Raw genomic sequence first — 25,989 nt, forward strand, 5'->3', positions numbered from 1 at the left:
GACTAAGTATCGTTCTGTCGCCCAGGCTGGAGTGCAGTGGCGCGATCTTGGCCCACTGCAAGCTCTGCCTCCCCGGTTGAAGCCATTCTCCTGCCTCAGCCTCCCGAGTAGCTGGGAGTACAGGTGCCCGCCACCACGCCCGGCTAATTTTTTGTATTTTTAGTAGAGACAGAGTTTCACCATGTTAGCCAGGATGGTCTCGATCTCCTGGGCTCGTGATCCACCCGCCTCAGACTCCCGAAGTCCTGAGATTACAGGCATGAGCCACTGCGCCCAGCCTATTGCAGTTAAAGTCTTAAGATTTATCCACACAGGTGATAGATGAAGGCATGAGTGGACTAGATCATTAAAGAAGGGTACTAAGAGGTCTGTGATTGAAATATTGGGAAACACCTACGTCCAGGATGTAGATGAAGGAAAAGGGACTCAAGGTGGATTGCAATATGACAATGTCAATGACAAACTTTCATTTTTTTAAAACACTAAATCCGAGGGAGGCAAATATTTAAATAGAGAAAAGTCAAATGAAAAGGGATTATGATAACTGCAGACTTGAAAGAGCCTAATAGGTTTGACAAATGGGGCGAGAGCAGCTCTCCTGAAGAAAGAATTTTCCTACTTCGAAGATTCAGCCAGGTTCAGTTAGGAGACAGCAGACACTGACTAACAAAGAGGCTGTGCTATATAAGAAGAGAGAGGTCAGGCACAGTGTCTTAATCCCAGCACTTCGGGAGGCTGAGGTGGAAGGATTGCTTGAGCCCAGGAGTTTGAGACCAGCTTGCGCAACATGGTGAGAGGCCATCACTACAAAAAATTTACAAATTAGCTAGGCATGGTGGTGTGCACCTGTGGTCCTGGCCACTCAGGAGGGTGAGGCAGGAGGAGTGCTTGAGCCCGAGATCAAGGCTACAGTGAGCACCACTGCACTCCAGCCTAGGTGACAGAGCAAGACCCTGTCTCAAAAACAAAAACAAAAACAAAGAAACAAAAAACTCCAGCATGAACAGGAAAGAACTGGGGAAAAACTTCCAGAATCGACTGAATTTTGAATTTGCTACTAAGCTGTGTTATATTCCACTGCCTGCCAGACACTGAGCTAGATGTCATCAGTTTTCACTACAAAGCTGCAAGGTCTTGTTTTCTTCATTTCACAGATGAGGATGTTTAAGCCAACATTATGTCAGACTACCTACTAACTAGTTTGGGCAAGTTATTTAACTTGTCTAAGGCAGTTTTCTTAAATGAAGATAATGCTACCTACCTCATAATTGTTCTGAAGATTAAATGCTTATAAATATATATGTGTGTAATATATGTACCTCCAAAAACATACTAACATAGTGTAGCATTTAGTAGGAGCTTAATAAATATTTCTGGTACCATCCAAGCAAGAAAAAGAATTCCTAAGATATGGTGATGGTGTCATAACTGAATTTAAGTTCAGAATTTCTTTTATGTATACATAGCTTTATTTTGAGCGGTCATCTTCGATATACAAGCTTCTTCTCTTCCTCTTTTGTAGGTACTGGATGTAAGCAGAGAAGGCAAAGAAGAAGTATTCTATGGGCCTACACTCCCTTTTGCTTCCAATGGAATAGCGGCATGCTTCCTTCCAGCTCCATATTTTACATGCCCTAACCTTCAAACTCTTCAAGTGCCTCATCACAGGATTGGCACCATCTGAAAAACCAATGCCATCATGAACAGGAGGAAAACATAGCCCTGACTGTTGGATACTGGGCATGAAAAGCCTCAGTGCTCAATACTTCCTTGTCTTGCTTTATAGGTCTTATATTCAGATAAATTTAAGCAAAAAATGAACAATTTTCTAAAATACATTATTGAAAACTCTTGTCACCCTTCTCAGTGTATGTCAACATGCAATATGTATGACTTTTATTGTGGTATAGCTTAGTGCCAATTTAAGGTACATTGTGTTCCATGGGTCTTTAGAGCATTCTTTGTACACTTTTTCTAATCAGCACTGTCTTAAGACAACATAACACTGTTAGTAAGGCAATTTATTGGACACAATGGCATCGATGATCTTAAAAAACTATATATTCTGTACTTAATCCCTTTATTATTTAAAGCTGGGCTTGTAATTTTTCTTTTTAAAATTTAACATTATGCAGCCCTGCTCAGTAGAGACTCAGTATTATTACATCATAAATTTTTAAATGCCATATTTTATTCAAGGTGATACGAATAATACACATACACTGAAACAGCAGTTGAAATACCCAGATTTTTCATCTTGGTTACTCTGACCTTGGGTCAGAACCTAACTTTACAGTGCTTCAGTTTTCCCACCTTTTAAGGAGGATAATTACTGATTTCCATGTTAATTTAAAAGAACATTATGAGGATTAGGTGAACACTTTGAAATACTTTGCCTAAGAAAAAGAAAAATGTTACTGAAATTATAAGGTATTTTACTGTCTTTAGAGCCTTGTAATTGAACACGGAGATTATTTTTGAAGTTTAAAAATTACTAGATAGAATTTGGAAACATGTTATGGAATAAATGATTCTAAAAAGCATGTGAAAGAGACATACAATTAGGAAATAGGGAGTTTATCGAAATCTAAACTTGTACAGATATCTAAACTTGCCTCAAGTAACTCTCAGATGTCTCATTTAAAATCCTTTAGTGAAAAATGACATTTAAAGCTAAAAAATAATTTAGTTGTACTAATTATGGTACCATAAAGTGCTTTGACATAAATTTGAACCTAGAATTGGCAGTTCTAATAAAAGTTTTTCCACTTTGTTAAAGGTTATGTCAATCTTGAGTGCTTGTGGAAGTCTTCACCACCAATACATATTTTATTACTATCACTTTTAATAATGCATAGGAATTCTTTTTTAACTAGTTTTTGGGTTTGCTTTGTCTATAACAAAAAATAAATACAACTTAATAATCACATTTGAAAACAAATTTAACAAGTATAATGTGAGTTTTTCTCTTTTCCTAACTTCCTCAGGACCTAGGTCACCTTTATTAAAAGGAAGAATTCACTGTTTTTTCCTTGGCAGTTTAATCACTCAGCAATCCCTCTCTTAAAGGAAATTGTTATTTTATTCATGTAACCATTTTTTTGTAATCAAAAGTGAATAAAAACGATCTTTTTGTCTTACATACAGAATTCACTAACTTCATATATCGTTATACATAAAACATTGAAAAAATATATGGCTTCTGGTTATTCAGATTTAAAGGGCAGGAAAGGGGACTAGGGAGAAGGAAAACAGGTAAATTTTAAAAATAGGAATTTAGTATAGACAAACCTTAAGAGTATTTGCACAGTTCTGAACAGTGAAAATTGATATTGACAATTGATATTTAGAATGAAGACACAGCTTCTTTAAATGGTTTAAGCCATCTAAACTAAATTTTAAAAATGCCTTACCAAGGCAGGAAAATGAACTCCAGTATTTCAGACTTTTCAACAAGGACTTAAGTATTCAGCTATATTAATTTTTCTACTTGGGACATGAATTTTCTCCCTAGCAGTTTTACCTAGTAAAACTATTAAAATCTATTTGTATTCCCAGGCCCTACACCCAATCAATGAAAGGGAAAAGCTCTAAAAATAAGCTTACCCAACTAATAATGGAAAAGTAGCCTGAGACTACCCTTATTTCTGTATATATTTCTAACAATTCATATAAAACAAATCAGCATATATTAAACCCCTCCTAAGTGATCTTTGTAATGTAATATTCATTAATATTACAGAACTGAACTCAGAATTTTAAAAAGTTTTACCAGGTTCAGACACATCCTTTACAGCTATAGCCAAGAGTAGTACAAAAACATAACATCTCTTCCCTAAAAGGGAAAAAACCTAGATAACTTATAATTAGATCCTTTTATTCAAGGTTATCAATAATAGAAATAAGAATTCTATTAAACTATGGTCATATGAGCCAAATTTCACTGAAACTATTCAAATATACATTTTTGATTTAAGTGAACTACACTATAGTAATTCATCTTCCATTTCCATTTTTACTCTTCAAAATTAAAGGCTATATTGTATTTGTAATGTAAATTATTATACTAATGTGAATTTCTATAGGAAGGTCATGAGACTTGCAAACATTTAAGTATCACTTCAATATTTTACTTTAAAAGAGAAAACAAAACACAGTACCAAACAGATGATAACAGATATTCTTGGTATTAAAGGAAAAGCCAGCAAAGATGTGAATTTCTAAAATAATCTGTACAATGCAATAACACTTCTTAGATCCTTAATAACAAAATAGCAATTAGGTAATGATTAGGGTACTTTTCATACTTTTTCCTTCATATTTTCTTCACACTTTAACCACATGTACATCAAACTCTTTCAGCTACCACAACATCTGAAAACCTAACTTTCCACAGTTTTACCACAAAGTATGAAAACATCAGTAATAAGATAGAAATTATTCCTTCTGGTAACACAGCTCATTTTTACTTTAGCTTCCAAATAGTGAATCTGTTATAAAAAGGAAGTTTTCAATAATCAAGGGCACACTGTAAGTTAAATATATACTTTTATTATTATAATTTTTATCATATGCACAAATAACTCACAAATATGAATATAAAATTAAAATGTCCACAATTTTTCTAAAAGCACATTTCACAAATGCAATGAATTGGATAGCCATTGGCACATCAAAAATTTTAATAAGTATAAGCTGGTCTATTCCAACCATTTGGTAATTTACAATGCAGGTTATAACAGTATCAAAATACACCTATCTTATTAAATTTGTGAAGAATATGCTATGTTGCTAGCTTCCCAAACCAACTGTTTCTAACCAAATAAAGCATATTATTTATACTGGCATACTATACTTTTGCCTGACAAGGCAATATTTTTAACTCTAAGAGGGGTAGGTAAAAGATCAGTTTTTTGGAAAATAAAAGATTTATATAAAAAGTCTGGATAAAAAAGCAGTGGTTTAGTACAGATGATTCAACTTTTGGTGAGGTTTCTGTATCTATTTACCTTTTAGACATGGGGAGACATGAGTGCTATGATAACATACAGTTTGGGGAAGGCAGATTTCTAAAGGCTTTTCTTAACTGTAGAAGCTTGTCAAATTTTTGTATAACATAATTTTTAACTGTCAAAGATTCTGTGAAAGTACACGGAAACAGGTCCATGTAATTATTTAAGAACAAGGTAGTTTAAAAAATTTGTTGTAAAGCATGGAAGAAAAAATAATACGTAATGAAAACCCACAAACATCTGACTCACAAATATTTTCTTATACAGATGCTGAGGTAGAAAAAGTCAAACATGCTTAAGAAGAAAACATACAAAGGATAAAGATATACAAGTTTTAAACTATGAAATTCCTCTAATGCAAATGAACTCAATACTGAATGACTTTTCCACAGTCCTCCATGCTTCCTTCCTTGCCATGGAAACGTTCTAATTAAATTGAAATTTAAATCATAACCAAATCCAAATGCCTAATAAAGTCCTTTCATCACTCTGTTGTCCTTCAGTTGTCTTTTATACTCTATCTGGTATTTTATAGATATTATTTGACTGGAATACTCATGTATCCAAATGTATATTTTAATTTTCTTCCTATTTAAGTGTCTACAATTTCTATAGGAAAGAGGTCCTATACAGTTTCCACGCTGTAAATTGAATGAGGCCGAGTGTAGGATGAACGTGGCAATCAGAGAAAGCTGCTAAACGAGCCTCTTGTTTGGAAAGAGATAAGCTTGAAGATAAAAGGTACAGTCAGATAGGTGGCAGAAAGTCTCCAGACTGAAGGGTTTGAACATCACCTTATAAACAATGGGAAGTTACTGGAAGTCCTCGAGCAGAAAAGTAACAAGAGGAAAACAGTATTTTAGGAATACACATTTCAGAACATAAGCTGTAGGAGAGGAAACCAGAGGTAAGGAAATAAGTAGTGCCCAACAGAAAAAACAAACAACAAACCAGTGGATGCAAGGCACTGCAAAAAGAAAAAAAAGAAGCCTAAGATCCCATAATGGTAATCAACTGAAAGTGGGAGAAAAATGAAGAACCTAAAATGCCTCTGACATTTCAAGGCCAAATAACTTAGGACAATAGTGTATTCCCTGGGTAGAAAATGAAAGCAGGAGGTAGTCTGAAATAGAAAGTTACATGGGTAGCTTGACATGTTGCCTTGAGATTTCAGGAGACTCCAACTACAGAGGTTTAGAGATAAATTAGCACTAGGTGGCTCACGCCTGTAATCCTAGCACTTTGGGAGGCCGAGGAGGGCAGATCACAAGGTCAGGAGATCGAGACCATCCTGGCTAACATGGTGAAACCCTGTCTCTACTAAAAATACAAAAAAAATTAGCCAGGTGTGGTGGCGGGCACCTGTAGTCCCAGCTACTCAGGAGGCTGAAGCAGGAGAATGACGTGAACCTGGGAGGTGGAGCTTGCAGTGAGCCAAGATCGCACCACTGCACTCCAGCCTGGGTGACAGAGCAAGACTCCTTCTCAAAAAAAAAAAAAAAAAAAAAAAAAAAAAAAGCTGGAGTTATCAGTTCACCACTAACAATGTTGAGACAAAGCAGATGAAGGGTCATATCTTACGACTGGGGACAGGAAAGAAGACCATGAAGGTGCTCTCAAGATACAGTGGTCATTTCTTGATCTGGGGATTGGTTCCAGGATCCCCTGTGCATACTATAATCTGCACATACTCAAGTCCCGCAGTTAACCCTGAGGAACCTGCCTATACAAAAAGTTGGTCCTCCATATACTCAGATTTTGCATCCCACAAATACTGTATTTTAGATCCACATATAAGTGGACCTGCACAGTTCAAACTTGTGTTGTTCAAGGGTCAACTGTATATGTAGGAAGGAGCAGTATCATTGTGGAAATGATGGGAAGATAAAATAAAATACAATTGTCACAGAGAGGACAAAGAACACGAGAAAGGAGAACGAACTCAGATTTGACCAAAAGAGAATGGCTTATATTACACTGGTAGAAGCAGCAGCCTCAGAAATTACAGGGTATTTAGGGAAAGTGGCTATTAAAGAAACAGGTATAAGGGACTCCAAGTCTGGGAATCAAAGAGGGCAAGATTGTAGTAATAAATGAAGGATCAGTGAAGATTTTTTAAAAAAGGAACTGAGCCATAAATTTTCTTCTTTCTTCAATTTAAAAAAAAGCTTTAAAAAAGTTACTTATACATAAATACAAAACATATAATACACACACATATTGTTACAGACTTTGTTGTTACCATTCTTAGGTACAAATTTTAGTTATTCTTAGTATCTACAGATATATGTCCTGAAGCATGATTCAGTAGCAGCTTTTCCTATCCTTTAAACATTTCATACTCTAAGGAGCAAGATTCTCAAAGATATCTTTATCAATCTCCTTTGGAAAAAAAAAACCCACATACATATACACACACACACATATACACATAAATAACCTCTTTAAAGGCATCACCTTAAATAGATAAAACTCCTTAGTAACTGCTGGAACTTTCCAAGCCATACATTATTTGTTTAGTAAGTCACTATCATGATGAAAAGAAATTCAGTGTTATGAAGTCTATTAAGCAGCCTTAAGGTTTCATTTATTCCCTTTGATGAAGTTGATTTGAGAGGACCATCTATATGTTATGAAAGTAACAGATACTCCTTTGGATTTCACAGATTACAATTAAGAGAAAGCTATTAACTACAGAATGCTGATTGCAAAGTATTTCATTTTTAAAGATACTCCTTGAGCCAGAGAAGGGTTGAAATGTTTTCTTGAAGGAAGAGTAGAACCATGATAAAGACTATAATCCCAAGAAGGAAACAAAGTATTTCAAAGTTAGAAAACATGATGTAAGAGAACATTGGAAAGTGGGATCATTCATCTGGGACATATCATTAGAGAAAGATAAAACTGAGGTGTTCTTTGCCTTAATTGTGCATGAGTAATAAACTAATCATGTCTGTACATTTTCCAACAGAATTTGGGCCACCAAATATTTTCACGTACATTATCCCATTGATTCTCACAATAACATTGTCAAATAGTAAAGGGATTCTTCTTTTTTTCTCCATGAAGAAACTAGACGGAGAAAGGTTACGTAACTAGCTCAAGATCATAAAGCAAAGCTGAGTTTGAGACCCAGGTGGGTTCCCAAAACTAGGACTGGAGCTCTTTCAACCAAATAATGCTCAATAGGAAAAGGTGTCAAGGACAAGCTGCAACTGGTAAAACAATCTGGATAAGGTAAGAGTTCAAAAGTTGGGAAACAATGTTGTTAAAGGAAACTAAACAGGTTTCTTGGATAAAATGCTAAGTTATAAGAAGCTATGGCTAAAGAGCAAGAAGATAGATCAGCTGACTTCTCAGACCACTATTATTACTTTTCTAGAATATTTTTATTCATTCTCCTCTTAAAGTCTCCTTTATTTCCTCCTCCTGATATGATTTTTTTTTAAATGACAACTCCAAAAGAAAGGATGAATAAAGAAAAAATTTGGCAACTCTTGGAACCTAAATATAAACCCTGTTGGCATGTTTACACTTCTTTTTGGATATCAGCTGTATAATCCTTCAGCCAGATTCAGTCTCATTCCTAACACAGTTAAGTGTGCTTTGTAAGGGTTTTCTTTGTTAACTTGCCTCACACATATAAAAAAGAAAAATATACAGTCACATTTCCCAACGCCTTTCCCCCACCAAAAACACAGTATAGCGTAGCCAGGTACTTTGAAAAAGTATCATTTTAAAACATAACTATTATTGTAAAAATAAAAAATAAACATGACAAATCAGTCACAAGGCAGGGAGGTAGGAAGTCATATTACAACAAAAAGTATGGATGAAGTATCTGCTTAATACTCATACACAGAAAACACTCTCAGAAAGTTTCTTTAATTTAGTTTAACTAAAATTTCATCAAGGTAGAATGCAGTTTTGTAAAAAGTTCCAAGGATCCTATTACATAGTTGCTAATTAACATTCAGTTCCTTATTTATACATTTTTTACTTACAGATATAAAAGGAAAAAAACTCCAGAAATTATTTTAAACAGAACATTATACAATTAATTAAAAGTAGGAATTGGAGTGGAACAATGTGGCTTTAGATACTGATAATACCGATAATCAATAGGATGAATCACAAAATATATTAAGTATTATCATTTTCCAGTCTCTGCATCTCATCTTGTCCCATCTGTCCAAGGTGAGACAAAAGTTTGCTATAGGCTTCCCTGTTTAAGAAAAAAGAAAAGAAAGCAAATATATTTATTATCATTTTCATTATTTTTCATTTAAGTATTTACAAATTAAGTCTGCCCATCATCCATCCATCCATCTATCCAGCCATCCGTCCAGCAGGCTTAGCACAACACTTCTTAAAAAGTAATGCCTTATATCTATTGTGAGTAAACCTAGATGTTAAGATGCATTAAGTATGATTTTTATACATAAAATGTGTGCTAAAAATGACATGTAAAAGTTCATTAACTTTCTGAAATATTATAATGCTCACAGGTAATAAAATACGTTCATGGAATATTATTTAAGGACAATGATGGTATGATTACAATGGGAAGACTTGTATCACAAACATAAGTATTAAAACAAAAATTCTGTAACCATAAAATAGACCTGTGTAGCAATTTCAGTATATATCCCATTTTCTTCTTTTAACTTCTTGTAAGTAACAAAGTTTGAAAATAAAATATTGTTTCTCCTCCTACATTCTCTAGTACTTCCCTGTATTTGGGAGGTGTTTTAGATGATTATCGTGCCTAGCAGTTATCTCACTAGTCTAAATACCTGTTCTATTCAGAATCTTTAAAACCAAACTTCTTATGGGCCTGCACAACCACACAAGGTAGTAGGCCAGAATATTTGTTTTAACAACATACTGCATTAGGGTGGTTCACACATAGCCTCTCTAGTTTTTTCACTCAAATTTGAAGACTGCTCAGAGAAGCCAGATGTGAGACATGTCTGTGCCATGAGCTTGTTTTGTGACATGACAATAAACACCATTTCTTCAAGCTACAATTTGAAGTGATTCAATCTTCTCTCTTTAGAAAACCATAGAAGGCTAGCCAAGTCACTATGCAGAAGAAAGGAGATGTTCCATTCTGGCATACAAAAGCTTTACAAGCATGATCTCTCCAGTCCGCACGCCCTGCCTTTTATACGGTTTTCATTTACTGTATTGAAAAAATGGATTCTATTAGTTAGCTAAAGCTATAATCAACATAGTCATGTCTTCAAGAAAGATCTCATATATGATATTGTTTAATAAAAACTTTTCATCTAAAAATAGGAATATGCATATTCATTAGAGTGTGTATTTGTACAGATATATACACAGACACACATGCATATGATTATAGTCATGCACTGCATTAACAACATTTTGGTCAATGACGGGCTGCATTTTGGTCAATGATAGATCCCATTAAGATTATAATGGTATTGAAAAATTCCTGAGCCTGGAGCCAAGATGGCCGAATAGGAACAGCTCCGGTCTACAGCTCCCAGCCTGAGCGACACAGAAGACAGGTGATTTCTGCATTTCTGTTTGAGGTACCGGTTTCATCTCACCAGGGAGTGCCAAACAGTGGGTGCAGGACAGTTGGTGAAGCGCACTGTGAGCGAGCCGAAGCAGGGCGAGGCATTGCCTCACTCGGGAAGTGCAAGGGGTCAGGGAGTTCCCTTTCCTAGTCAAAGAAAGGGGTAACAGACGGCACCTGGAAAATCGGGTCAGTCCCACCCTAATACTGCGCTTTTCCAACGGGCCTGGAAAACGGCACACTAGGAGATTGTGTCCTGCACCTGGCTCTGAGGGTCCTATGCCCACAGAGTCTCGCTGATTGCTAGCACAGCAGTCTCAGATCAAACTGCAAGGTGGCAGCCAGGCTGGGGGAGGGGCGCCCGCCATTGCCCAGGCTTGCTTAGGTAAACAAAGCAGCCAGGAAGCTCGAACTGGGTGGAGCCCACCACAGCTCAAGGAGGCCTGCCTGTCTCTGTAGGCTCCACCTCTGGGGGCAGGGCACAGACAAACAAAATCTCAGCAAGAACCTCTGCAGACTTAAATGTCCCTGTCTGACTGACAGCTTTGAAGAGAGTAGTGGTTCTCCCAGCACGCAGCTGGAGATCTGAGAACGGACAGACTGCCTCTTAAAGTGGTTCCCTCACCCCCGAGCAGCCTAACTGGGAGGCACCCCCCAGTAGGAACAGACTGACACCTCACTCGGCCGGGTACTCCTCTGAGACAAAACTTCCAGAGGAACTATCAGACAGCTGAATTTGTGGTCTCACGAAAATCCGCTGTTCTGCAGCCACCGCTGCTGACACCCAGCCAAACAGGGTCTGGAGTGGACCTCTAGTAAACTCCAACAGACCTGCAGCTGAGGGTCCTGTCTGGTAGAAGGAAAACTAACAAACAGAAAGGACATCCACACCAAAAACCCATCTGTACATCACCATCATCAAAGACCAAAAGTAGATAAAACCACAAAGATGGGGAAAAAACAGAGCAGAAAAACTGGAAACTCTAAAAAGCAGAGCACCTCTCCTCCTCCAAAGGAACGCAGTTCCTCACCAGCAACGGAACAAAGCTGGACGGAGGATGACATTGAGGAGTTGAGAGAAGAAGGCTTCAGACGATCAAACTACTCCGAGCTACGGGAGGAAATTCAAAACAATAGCAAAGAAGATAAAAACTTTGAAGAAAAATTAGACAAATGGATAACTAGAATAACCAATAGAGAGAAGGGCTTAAAGGAGCTGATGGAGCTGAAAGCCAAGTATCGAGAACTACGCGAAGATTGCAGAAGCCTCGGTAGCAGATGCGATCAACTGGAAGAAAGAGTATCGCTGATGGAAGATGAAATGAATGAAATGAAGTGAGAAAGGAAGTTTAGAGAAAAAAGAATAAAAAGAAATGAACAAAGCCTCCAAGAAATTTGGGACTATGTGAAAAGACCAAACCTACGTCTGATTGGTGTACCTGAAAATGAGGGGGAGAATGGAACCAAGTTGGAAAACACTCTGCAAGATATTATCCAGGAGAACTTCCCCAATCTAGCAAGGCAGGCCAACATTCAGATTCAGGAAATACAGAGAACACCACAAAGATACTCCTCGAGAAGAGCAACTCCAAGACACATAATTGTCACATTCACCAAAGTTGAAATGAAGGAAAAAATGTTAAGGGCAGGCAGAGAGAAAGGTCAGGTTACCCACAAAGGGAAGCCCATCAGACTAACAGCTGATCTCTCAGCAGAAACTCTACAAGCCAGAAGAGAGTGGGGGCCAATATTCAACATTCTTAAAGAAAAGAATTTTCAACCCCGAATTTCATATCCAGCCAAACTAAGCTTCATAAGTGAAGGAGAAATAAAATACTTTACAGACAAGCAAACGCTGAGTGATTTTGTCACCACCAGGCCTGCCCTAAAAGAGCTCCTGGAGGAAGCACTAAACATGGAAAGGAACAACCGGTACCAGCCACTGCAAAAACATGCCAAATTGTAAAGACCATCGAGGCTAGGAAGAAACTGCATCAACAAATGAGCAAAATAACCAACTAACATCATAATGACAGGATCAGATTCACACATAACAATATTAACTTTAAATGTAAATGGGCTAAATGCTCCAATTAAAAGACACAGACTGGCAAATTGGATAAGGAGTCAGGACCCATCAGTGTGCTGTATTCAGGAAACCCATCTCACATGCAGAGACACACATAGACTCAAAATAAAGGGATGGAGGAAGATCTATCAAGCAAATGGAAAACAAAAAAAGGCAGGGGTTGCAATCCTAGTCTCTGATAAAATAGACTTTAAGCCAACAAAGATCAAAAGAGACAAAGAAGGCCATTACATAATGGTAAAGGGATCAATTCAACAAGAAGAGCTAACTATCCTAAACATATATGCACCCAACACAGGAGCAACCAGATTCATAAAGCAAGCCCTGAGTGACCTACAAAGGGACTTAAACTCCCACACAATAATAATGGGAGATTTTAACACCCCACTGTCAACATTAGACAGATCAACGAGACAGAAACTTAACAAGGATATCCAGGAATTGAACTCAGCTCTGCACAAAGTGGATCTAATGGACATCTACAGAACTCTCCTCCCCAAATCAACAGAATATACATTTTTTTCAGCACCACACCACACCTATTCCAAAATTGACCACATAGTTGGAAGTAAAGCACTCCTTAGCAAATGAAAAAGAACAGAAATTATAACAAACTGTCTCTCAGACCACAGTGCAATCAAACTAGAACTCAGGATTAAGAAACTCACTCAAAACCGCTCAACTACATGGAAACTGAACAACCTGCTCCTGAATGACTATTGGGTACATAATGAAATGAAGGCAGAAATAAAGATGTTCTTTGAAACCAACGAGAACAAAGACACAACATACCAGAATCTCTGGGACACATTCAAAGCAGTGTGTAGAGGGAAATTTATAGCACTAAATGCCCGCAAGAGAAAGCAGGAAAGATCCAAAATGGACACCCTAACATCACAATTAAAAGAACTAGAAAAGCAAGAGCAAACACATTCAAAAGCTAGCAGAAGGCTAGAAATAACTAAAATCAGGGCAGAACTGAAGGAAATAGAGACACAAAAAACCCTTCAAAAAATTAATGAATCCAGGAGCTGGTTTTTTGAAAAGATCAACAAAATTAATAGACCGCTAGCAAGACTAATAAAAAAGAAAAGAGAGAAGAATCAAATAGATGCAATAAAAAATGAAAAAGGGGATATCACCACCGATCCCACAGAAATACAATCTACCATCAGAGAATACTACAAACACCTCTATGCAAATAAACTAGAAAATCTAGAAGAAATGGATAAATTCCTCGACAAATACACCCTCCCAAGATTAAACCAGGAAGAAGCTGAATCTCTGAATAGACCAATAACAGGTTCTGAAATTGTGGCAATAATCAATAGCTTACCAACCAAAAAGAGTCCAGGACCTGATGGATTCACAGCCGAATTCTACCAGAGGTACAAGGAGCAACTGGTACCATTCCTTCTGAAACTATTCCAACTGATAGAAAAAGAGGGAATCCTCCCTAACACATTTTATGAAGCCAGCATCGTCCTGATACCAAAGCGTGGCAGAGACACAACCAAAAAAGAGAATTTCAGACCAATATCCTTGATGAACATTGATGCAAAAATCCTCAATAAAATACTGGCAAACGGAATCCAGCAGCACATCAAAAAGCTTATACACCATGATCAAGTGGGCTTCATCCCTGGGATGCAAGGCTGGTTCAACATATGCAAATCAATAAATGTAATCCAGCATATAAACAGGACCAAAGACAAAAACCACATGATTATCTCAATAGATGCAGAAAAGGCCTTTGACAAAATTCAACAACCCTTCATGCTAAAAACTCTTAATAAATTAGGTATTCATGGGACGTATCTCAAAATAATAAGAGCTATCTATGAGAAACCCACAGCCAATATCATCCTGAATGGGCAAAAACTGGAAGCATTCCCTTTGAAAACTGGCACAAGACAGGGATGCCCTCTCTCATCACTCCTATTCAACATAATGCTGGAAGTTCTGGCCAGAGCAATCAGGCAGGAGAAGGAAATAAAGGGTATTCAATTAGGAAAAGAGGAAGTCAAATTGTCCCTGTTTGCAGATGACATGATTCCATATCTAGAAAACCCCATTGTCTCAGCCCAAAATCTCCTTAAGCTGATTAGCAACTTCAGCAAAGTCTCAGGATACGAAATCAATGTACAAAAATCACAAGCATTCTTGTACACCAATCACAGACAAACAGAGAGCCAAATCATGAGTGAACTCTCATTCACAATTGCTTCAAAGAGAATAAAATACCTAGGAATCCAACTTACAAGGGATGTGAAGGACCTCTTCAAGGAGAACTACAAACCACTGCTCAATGAAATAAAAGAGGATACAAACAAATGGAAGAACATTCCATGCTCATGGGTTGGAAGAATCAATATCGTGAAAATGGCCATACTGCCCAAGGTAATTTATAGATTCAATGACATCCCCATCAAGCTACCAATGACTTTCTTCACAGAATTGGAAAAAACTACTTTAAAGTTCATATGGAACCAAAAAGGAGCCCGCATCGCCAAGTCAATCCTACGCCAAAAGAACAAAGCTGGAGGCATCAAGCTACCTAACTTCAAACTATACTACAAGGCTACAGTAACCAAAACAGCATGGTACTGGTACCACAACAGAGACATAGATCAATGGAACAGAACAGAGCCCTCAGAAATGATGCTGCCTATCTACAACTATCTGATCTTTGACAAACCTGACAAAAACAAGAAATGGGGAAAGGCTTCCCTATTTAATAAATGGTGCTGGGAAAACTGGCTAGCCATATGTAGAAAGCTGAAACTGGATCCCTTCCTTACACCTTATACAAAAATTAATTCAAGATGGATTAAAGACTTAAATGTTAGACCTAAAACCATTAAAGTCCTACAAGAAAACTTAGGCAATACCATTCAGGACATAGGCGTGGACAAGGACTTCATGTCTAAAACACCAAAAGCAATGGCAACAAAAGCCAAAATTGACAAATGGGATCTAACTAAACTAAAGAGCTTCTGCACAGCAAAAGAAACTACCATCAGAGTGAACAGGCAACCTACAGAATGGGAGAAAATTTTTGCAACCTACTCATCTGACAAAGGGCTAATATCCAGAATCTATAATGAACTCAAACAAATTTACAAGAAAAAACAAACAACCCCATCAAAAAGTGGGCAAAGGACATGAACAGACACTTCTCAAAAGAAGACATTTATGCAGCCAAAAACACATGAAAAAATGCTCATCATCACTGGCCATCAGAGAAATGCAAATCAAAACCACAGTGAGATACCATCTCACACCAGTTAGAATGGCCATCATGAAAAAGTCAGGAAACAACAGGTGCTGGAGAGGATGTGGAGAAACAGGAACACTTTTACACTGTTGGTGGGACTGTAAACTAGTTCAACCATTGTGGAAGTCAGTGTGGCGATTCCTCAGGGATCTAGAACTAGAAATCTCATTTGACCCAGCCATCCCATTACTGGGTATATACCCAAAGGACTATAAATCATGCTGCTATAAAGACACATGCACACATATGTTTATTGCGGCATTATTCACAATAGCAAAGAGTTGGAACCAACCAAATGTCCAACAACGATAGACTGGATTAAGAAAATGTGGCACATATACACCATGGAATACTATGCAGCCATAAAAAATGATGAGTTCATGTCCTTTGTAGGGACATGGATGAAACTGGAAAACATCATTCTCAGTAAACTATCACAAGGTCAAAAAACCAAACACCGCATGTTCTCACTCATAGGTGGGAACTGAACTACGAGAACTCATGGACACAGGAAGGGGAACATCACACTCCGGGGACTGTTGTGGGGTGGGGGGAGGGGTGAGGGACAGCATTAGGAGATATACCTAATGCTAAATGACGAGTTAATGGGTGCAGCAAAACAACATGGCACATGGATACATATGTAACAAACCTGCACACTATGCACATGTACCCTAAAACCTAAAGTATAATAATAATAAAAAAAAAAGAAAAATTCCTAATGCCTGGTGATGTTGTAGCCATTGTAATGTCTTAGTGTAATGCCTTACTCGTGTTGTTTGTGGTGATGCAGGTGTAAACAAATCTATTGTACTGTCAGTCATATAAAAGTTTAGCACACACAACTATACACAGTATGTAATACTTGATAATAAGAAAGAATCATGTTACTGGTTTATGTATTTACTATACTTTACTTTTTATTGTTATTTTAGAGTGTACTCCTCTTTATACTTATAAAAATAAAAGTTAACCGTAAAACAGACTCAGGCAGGTCCTTCAGGAGGTATTCCAGAAGAAGGCTTCCTTATCATAGGAGATGACAGTTCCATGTGCGTTATTTATTTATTTATTTTTAATTATTATACTTTAGGTTTCAGGGTACATGTGCACAATGTGCAGGTTTGTTACATATGTATCCATGTGCCATGTTGTTTTGCTGCACCCATTAACTCGTCATTTAGCATTAGGTATATCTCCTAATGCTGTCCCTCACCCCTCCCCCCACCCCACAACAGTCCCCGGAGTGTGATGTTCCCCTTCCTGTGTCCATGAGTTCTCATTGTTCAATTCCCACCTATGAGAGAACATGCAGTGTTTGGTTTTTTGTCCTTGCGATAGTTTACTGAGAATGATGTGCGTTATTGACCCTGAAGACCTTCCAGTGAAATAAGATGTAGAGGTGGAAGACAGTGATGTTGATCATCCTGACCCTGTATAGGCTCAAGGCTAATGCGTGTGTGTCTTCATTTTTTACAAAATAGTTTAAAAATAAAAAACAATTTTAAAATAGAAAAAAGCTTATTCAAGAATATAAAAAAAATTTTTGTACAGCTATACAATGTGTGTGTTAAGCTAAGTATTTTTACAAGAGTAAAAAAGTTTAAAAAAAATTTTAAAGGTAAAGAGTAAGCTAAGGTTAATGTATTATTGAAAAACTAAAAATTTTAAAAATAACTTTAATGTACTCTAAATGTATTATGTTTATAAAGTCTACTACACTAGTGTACAGTACTGGCCTAGGCCTTCACATTTATCACCACTCACTCACCGACTCACCCAGAGCAACTACCAGTCCTGCAAGTTCCACTCACGGTAAGTGCCCTATATAGGTGTATCATTGTAAAATCTTTGCTACCATATAATTACTGTACCTTTTCTATGTTTTCATATATTTAAATACACAAATACTTACCATCATGTTACAGCTGTCTATAGTATTCAGTACAGTAACATGTTATACAAGTTTGTAGCCTAGGAGCAATAGGCCTAGGTGTGCGATATAGGCTATTCCATCTAGGTTTGTGTAATACTCTATTTGATGTTCACAAATGATGAAATCGCCTAACTACACATTTCTTAGAACCTATCCCTGTCGTTAAGCAACACATAACTGTATTTTGATTCTTTAATAACCTTTAGGACATAAAAATTCCACTGTGAGTACTGACTACTCTAAAACAATTTCTTTAAGAAATAAATATATGCTTATTCCCACAATGTTGAGACTCTAAATAGTCCAGCACTATTTTCAGTTGGGTTATGAGCCTATTAAAAAAAAGTCTTATTTCCTATTTTTGACAAAAACCTATATTATCTAATTGGGTCACTTATTCACTAGATACACGATACAGTTGACTAAATAAATCAAGCATCCCTCAAACGGTTATGATTTGCCACCATAAATTTTATTAAAAAACAAGACATCCAAGGCTATGAAGTCCACTTCCCAATGAGGAACACTGAAATGCGTTTTGAGCAACAGCAGTACTGCTGAAATATACAGATTTCTAAAGCGGTCACTTTGAAAGGAAAAACATGCAAATCTATGTATTGATTTTGCCAAGTTTGCTGATAAGCCATGCTACTTCTATTCACACTTTGTAAAACTGATAACAATCACAGTACTGAAACATTTTTCATCTCAAAAGAACATACCCAAATTTTGGGGAATAAGAAAATAAATCATTTCTATAAAATGAAATATAGATTTTATAATCACTGCCCCCCCAATGTAATTAAATTATCAAACATACCTTTGTGCTATATTCCTGCCAAGTCCCCATTTCTGCTCTGAATCCTTCAGAGACTGAGTGAGGGTAGAAATCAAGTGGATGACAACCTGCTGGTCCAATGTTGCTACTGTTTCTAAAATGCTGTAAACCTGATAATAGTACCTCATACCATAATCCTGGATAAACTGCCTGAAAGTAAAACAGGTTTATTTAGGATTACTCCTGGGGCAATTCCTTGTGCTGGTATCTACGTGGCAATCAACTACGAACTGAACATAACAAAGATCATTTAATAAAAGATTACTGTAAGAATCTGGATGCAATATGAAAACTATTTAAAACACTTTAAAATAAAGAATTGAAGTGGCTTATTTAAGTTGAGCCATGACCAAAGTGAAAGCACTGTGTGAAGGAGCGGGGAAGGGAAGAGTTAGAAGCTTGGGAGGGGAGAAGGGGTAAAAATCTAATCCCGGGACTTTTTTGCAATATTCTACATATTGAAATCCGAGTGGAAAGGATATGGGAGACAGTAAGAGAAAAAAGTCAGATTTCCTAGTTACTTTTTAGTTCTTTGTAGCTCTATATAAGTCAAATAATATTTTTATGAGGAAAGCAAGTTATTCCTAATATATTTTTATGTTCCTTAACTGAACAAAAGACTTTAGACCCATAGAAGGTCTTTATAAATAAAAATTCTATATTTTAGCCTTAAAACCTGTACCCTCCACTACCAATCAACAAAATGAAAGCCACCTCGCTTAGTAAATTATAGATAACATTCAATCTTTGATCATAGCAAATCCTTTTCTCCCCTCCTAGGGCTTCACAATTTTCACAAATCCATTGTTACTGACTGATCACAATTTAAATAAACTATAACCACTTGACAGGCACTAATTATGTGATGAGAAAAATGGAGGTATCAAAGATCCAACATAGAATGAAGGAAACGAACACAAATTATTTATCATGGTAGTGGTAAGGCAGAGATAGGAATAATAAAGGTGAACTGGAAGAAATCTTCAGAAAGAAATACAAAAATGTACTGCCCTAACAGCACAAGACTCTAAAGGGAACAACACAGGGAAGAAAAAGAAAATATGCCTCGAGTTGCATTGTTATTCTTATGAACAACAGATCTACTTCTATGAAGTCCATGCTTCACAAATTAAACATAACGGAGCTTTCTGAAGCTACAGTTAGTATATTAAAGCAAGTCAGAAAAGCAGTGACACGTACTTCTACAATGGATCCAGTGGAACATGTTTAGCAAGGTCTGAAGGCCTGTGTACCTGTCATCATGACTCACATTTCCCACTTTACCCTCTCAAACCCAGCCTAGGACCACATAATGACATTTCAGTCAATGACAGATAGCATGTACAATGGTAGTTCAGTACAATAAAATTAAAATACTGCATTTTTACTGTACCTTTTCTATGTTTGGATACATTTAGATACACAAATATTTACCACTGTGTTACAACTGCCTACAGTATTCAGTGCAGAGACATGTTACACTGATTTGTAGCCTAGGACCATTAGGCCATACCATATAGCCTAGGTGCAGAGTGGGCTATAGCACCTAGGTTTGTATAAGTACACTCTATTTGATGGTCACACAATGGATGAAACTGGCTAACTACACATTTCTTGGAACTTATCCCTATCGTTAAGAGACACATGACTGCTCATGCAAGATTCTTCCTCACTAAATTCACAGGTAATTTTAAGTCCCCTCACTTATCTTTTTCACTGGCACTTTTATTTTTCAATAAAACATCACAATGTAACAAAACTACTGCCAAAAATACAATAATTGAAATACTATAAACAAGTAGTAACACGTTATGTTTTGGATAATTAGTTATTTAAAAAACATGTTGGCTGTCAAATGGCTGGCAATAGTCTCCTTGCCAGTTGGCATATTTCCCAGTTACCTAAACACAGAAGTCAGCTGGGCGGAAGGTTCTTCTTCTGACCTCACTTGGCAGGCTTTTACCATGTATTGCAGGTTCTCTGTGGCCAGCCTTTTAACTAGAAGGAAAAATTATAGCATTACGCACTGTGTCTGAATTGACCATCTGGATCCTCATTTTTATGAACACTCTTGATTTAGAAAAATATGTTGTTTTCTTAAAGTATGTACATCCTTTTTCTATTTTTCAAAATGAAATATTTCTAAGTTTTTGTTTTATTCTAAAGTATACCTATCTTCCATTTTAAGAAAATATAAAAGTTTAAAAGTCTACTTTTTAGTCTGAAATAATACATGAAGACCTATTTTTCTCTTAAAAAGGTGCCCATATTAAAAAACGTTACATCATCCTAATCCTACAAACAGTAACATACCGACAAAAGCAAGCCTTTAAAAATTCAGCTGATTTACAGACAGGCAGATTGATTTTTTAAAAATTCATAAGCATATTCTGCCCACCCCCTCACAAACATAAAGTAGCAAACTAGATACCACGAACAATTTCTTTTCACTTAAAATTAGCCAAATATGTATGCAAAAATGTTGTTTGTGATGCTATCTTCCTTTCAAAGGATAACAAAGTATAAAAAGAATACTTACATTCTTTAAATATTTAACCAAATCCTTTAAAATTGTGTGCTTGTACACAAAAATAATGCAAAAATACCAAGAAAGGATGTAGAAAACCCAATACGTTCTGAATGCTACTAAATTCTTACGTTGTTTTTGACACATTAAATATAAGAAACCAGAGAAAAAAGTGCTTTTTCCAAGAATAAAAAAAAGTTCAGAAACTGTAACCCTAAATTATAGCAGGAGCACAAAATATATGATGAACATGAACTTAATGAATATTAGGGAGTAGAGAATGTTTTCCATGGGATGAGGCTTGCGGCTAAGGAACATACAGCATCCTTGCCTTTTACTTGGGAAAACTTTTTACAACTTTTTAAAATAACTTCTCATTTTAGATGCAGTTTATTTTTTCTTTAACTGAACTACCTTTTTTTTTTTTTTAAAAAAAGAGTATTTTATTTTATTTTTTAAGAGACAGAGTCTTGCTCTGTCACCCAGGCTAGAGAAGTGGTGTGATGATAGCTCACTCTAACTTCCATCTCCTGGGCTCAAGCAATCCTCCCACCTCAGCCTCTCAAGTAGCTAGGACTACAAGTACATGCCACTATGCCTGGTTAATTTTTTAAAAAAGCTTTTTGTAGAGAAGGAGGTCTCACTATGTTGCCCAGGCTGGCCTCGAACTCCTAGTCTCAAGTGTTCCTCCCACCTTGGCCTCCCAAAGCACTGGGATTACATGTGTGAGCCACCACACCCGGCCTTTTTATTTGTTAAAAGGAGAGCTTTATTGTCATATAAATCACATACTATACAGTTTACCCATTTAAAGTATACCATTCGATGGCTTTTAGTATATTCAGAGTTGTACAACCATCATTACAATTTTACAATATTTTCAATATCTTGAAAAGAAATTCCACACTCTTTAGCTATCCTGATTCCTTCTAAGCAATTCCTAACCTACTGTCTCTACAGATCTTTTTTTTTTTTTTTTTTTTTTTTGAGACGGACTCTCCCTCTATTGCCCAGGCTGGAGTGCAGTGGCATGATCTCAGCTCATTGCAACCTCTGCCTCCCGGGTTCAAGCAATTCTCCTGACTCAGCCTCCCGAGTAACTGGGATTACAAGTGCATGCCACCACGCTCGGCTAATTTTGTATTTTTAAAAGAGACGTGGTTTCACCATATTGGCCAGGCAGGTCTCGAACTCCTGACCCCAAGTGATCCACCTGCTTCAGCCTCCCAAAGTGCTGGAATTACAGGCGTAAGTCACCATGCCTATAGAGACCTGTCTCTATAGATTTAAATATTCTGGGTATTTCATATAAATGAAATAATATGTGACTTTTGTGACTGGCTTCTTTCACTGAGAATAATGTTTTCAAGATTCATCAATGTTATAGCATGTTTCAGTACTTCATGCTTTTTTATAGCCAAACAATATTCCATTGTATAAATGTATCAAAATTTTTAAATTGATCCATCAAATGATGAGTATTCTACTTTTTGGCTATAATAAACAATACTGCTATAAAAATTAATTTACAAGTTTCTGTGTGGACATACGTGTTCATTTCTCTTAAATATATATATATCTAGGGGTGAAATTGCTGGGTCATACAGTAACTCCATACTTAACCACTTGAGGAACTACCGGACTATTATCCAAAGTAGCAACATGATTTTACATTCCCAACGGCATTAAATGAGAGTTCTAATTTCTCCACATCTTCCCCAATCTTTTTCATTATCTGACTCCCTCATTATAGCCAACCTTGTGGGTATGAAGTGATATCTCAGTGTAGTTTTGATATGCATTTCCCTGGTGACTAATGATGTTGAACACCTTTTCTGGTGCTTATTGGCCATTTGTTTATTTTCTTTGTAGAAATGTCTATTCAGATTCATTGCCAATTTTTAAATTCAGTTATTTGTCCACTTATTCTTAAGAGTTATTTATATATTACAGATGCACACTCCTTATCATCACATATAATTTACAAGTATTTTTTCCAATTTTTGTGGGTTGTCTTTTCACTTTCTTAACAGCGTCCTTTGAAACACAAAAGCTCCTAATTCTTGATGAAGTCTAATTTCTCTCTTCTTTTGTGGTTCATGCTTTTATTGCCATAGCTAAGAATCCATTGCCAAATCCAGGGTCATGAAGATTTTATTCCTATATTTTCTTCTATGACTTTTACAATTTTAGCTCTGACACTTAGGTCTATGATTCATTTTAGGTTAGTTTTCGTATGTGGTATGAAACAAGGGTCCAGCTTCATTCTTTCACATGCGGCTATTTGACCTAGCAAAATTTGTTGAAAAGACTACTTTTCCCCCATTAAATTGTCTTGGCACTCTTGTCAACAAACAAAAAAACCCCAGTTGACCATAAACATGGGTTTATCTCTGAATGCTTAATTCTATTCTATTGACCTACATATCTATCTTCATGCCACTATCACTTGTCTTGATTACTGTTGCTTTGTAACATGTTTTGAAATCAAGAAGTATGCGTTTTCGAGCTTTCCTCTTCTTTTTCCAAGATTGATTTGGCTATTCTGGATTCCCTGTAATTCCATATAAATTAGTAATTCATATTAAGCTATTAGTATAGTCACTTAAGCTTTCTGTGGTTGCTGCTTGCATAACTATCTTTTCCCATCCTTTTACTTTCAATCTATTTATATCTGTGAATCTATAGTGTTTCCTGTAAATACCATACAGGTAGATCTTGTTTTTTTAAGAATCCATTGTGATCATCTCTGCCTTTTCATTGGACTGGTCAATCCTTTCACACGGTATTATTACTGACATAGTTTGATTTACATCAGCAATTTTACTTTTTGTTTTCTTAATGACTCATGTGTTTGTTTCTTTAATCTACTTTACTATTTTCTTATTACATTAAATGAATATTTTTTAATGTAGCCTTTCAAATTTTTAAATTATTATTATTATACTTTAAGTTCTGGGGTATATGTGCACAATGTGCAGGTTTGTTACATATGTATACATGTGCCATGTTGGTTTGCTGCACCCATTAACTCGTCATTTACATTAGGCATTTCTCCTAATGCTCTCCCTCCCCCAGTCCACCACCACCTGACAGGCCCCAGTGTGTGATGTGGCCCTCCCTGTGTCCATGTGTACTCATTGTTCAACTCCCACTTATGAGTGACAACATGCGGTGTTTGGTTTTCTCTTCTTGTGTTAGTTTGCTGAGAATGATGGTTTCCAGTTTCATCCATGTCCCTGCAAAGGACATGAACTCATCCTTTTTTATGGCTGCACAGTATTCCATGGTGTATATGTGTCACATTTCTTTATTCAGTCTATCATTGATGGGCATTTGGGTTGGTTCCAAGTATTGATGACTTCACAACAGACTTCGCTATTGTGAACAGTGCTGCAATAAACATATGTGTGCATGTGTCTTTTTAGTAGAATGATTTATAATCCTTTGGGTATATATCCAGTAATGAGACTGTTGGGTCAAATGGTATTTCTAGTTCTAGATCCTTGAGGAATCGCCACACTGTCTTCCACAATGGTTGAACTAATTTACACTCCCACCGACAATGTAAAAGCATTCCTATTTCTCCACATCCTCTCCAGCATCTGTTGTTTCCTGACTTTTTAATGATCGCCATTCTAACTGGTGTGAGATGGTATCTCACTGTGGTTTTGATTTGCATTTCTCTAATGACCAGTGATGATGAGCATTTTTTCATGTTTGTTGGTGGCGTAAATGTCTTCTTTTGAGAAGTGTCTGGTCATATCCTTTGCCCATTTTTTGATGGGGTTGTTTGTTTCTTGTAAATTTGTTTAAGTTCTTTGTAGATTCTGGATATTAGCCCTTTGTCAGATGGATTGCAAAAATTTTTTCTCATTCTATAGGTTGCCTGTTCACTCTGCTGATAGTTTCTTTTGCTGTGCAGAAGCTCTTTAGTTTAATTCAATCCCATTTATATACTTTGGCTTTTGTTGCCATCACTTTTGGTGTTTTAATCATGAAGTCTTTGCCCATCCCCATGTCCTGAATGATACTGCCTAGATTTTATTCTAGGGTTTTTATGGCTTTAGGTCTTATGTTTAAGTCTTTAATCCATCTTGAGTTAATCTTTGTGTAAGGTGTAAGGAATGGATCCAGTTTCAGTTTTCTGAATACAGCTAGCCAGTTTTCCCAGTACCATTTATTGAAGAGGGAGTCCTTTCCCCATTGCTTGTGTCAGGTTTGTCAAAGATCAGATGGTTGTAGATGTGTGATGTTATTTCTGAGGCCTCTGCTCTGTTCCATTGGTCTAGATATCTGTGTTGGTACCAGTACCATGCTGTTTTGATTACTGTAGCCTTCCAGTATCGTTTGAAGTCACGTAGCATGACAAAGTAGCCTCCTGCTTTGTTCTTTTTGCTTAGGATTATCTCGGCTATGCACACTTCTTTTTGGTTCCACATGAAATTTAAAATAGTTTTTTTTCCAATTCTGTGAAGAAAGTCAGTGGTAGCTTGATGGGAATAGCATTGAATCTATACTTTGGGGAGTACAGCCATTTTCACGATATTGATTCCTCCTATCCATGAGTATGGAATGTTCTTCCATTTGTTTGTATCCTCTTTTATTTTGTTGAGCAGTGGTTTGTAGTTCTCCTTGAGGAGGTCCTTCACATCCCTTGTAAGTTGGATACCTAGGTATTTTATTCTCTCTGTAGCAATTGTGAATGGGAGTTCACTCATGATTTGGCTCTTTGTTATTAGTGTATAGGAATGCTTGT

The 25,989-nt window shown here is 36.7% G+C and overlaps 2 protein-coding genes across 5 annotated transcripts in view; one reads left to right on the forward strand and one right to left on the reverse strand.

Moving 5' to 3' along the window:
- The window catches only part of KLHL32 (kelch like family member 32), a 227,001-nt gene extending 221,499 nt beyond the window's left edge, over positions 1-5,502 (forward strand). For all 4 annotated transcript variants that reach the window (XM_003258357.4, XM_030809480.1, XM_030809479.1 and 1 more), the window contains one exon: positions 1,523-5,502. In XM_003258357.4, coding sequence (XP_003258405.1) covers positions 1,523-1,684 — 162 coding nt within the window. In that variant the 3' untranslated portion in view covers positions 1,685-5,502. The remainder of the gene's footprint in view (positions 1-1,522) is intronic.
- Positions 5,503-7,163: 1,661 nt separating this feature from the next.
- The window catches only part of MMS22L (MMS22 like, DNA repair protein), a 145,758-nt gene continuing 126,932 nt past the window's right edge, over positions 7,164-25,989 (reverse strand). Inside the window, exons 23-25 of the mRNA XM_030809481.1 lie at positions 20,605-20,701; positions 18,686-18,853; positions 7,164-9,237 (exon numbers count right to left, since the gene is read on the reverse strand). Coding sequence (XP_030665341.1) covers positions 9,156-9,237; positions 18,686-18,853; positions 20,605-20,701 — 347 coding nt within the window. The 3' untranslated portion in view covers positions 7,164-9,155. The remainder of the gene's footprint in view (positions 9,238-18,685; positions 18,854-20,604; positions 20,702-25,989) is intronic.

The sequence above is a fragment of the Nomascus leucogenys genome, chromosome 3 (genome assembly GCF_006542625.1).
Source record: "Nomascus leucogenys isolate Asia chromosome 3, Asia_NLE_v1, whole genome shotgun sequence".
NCBI classification, from domain to species: Eukaryota; Metazoa; Chordata; class Mammalia; order Primates; family Hylobatidae; genus Nomascus; species Nomascus leucogenys.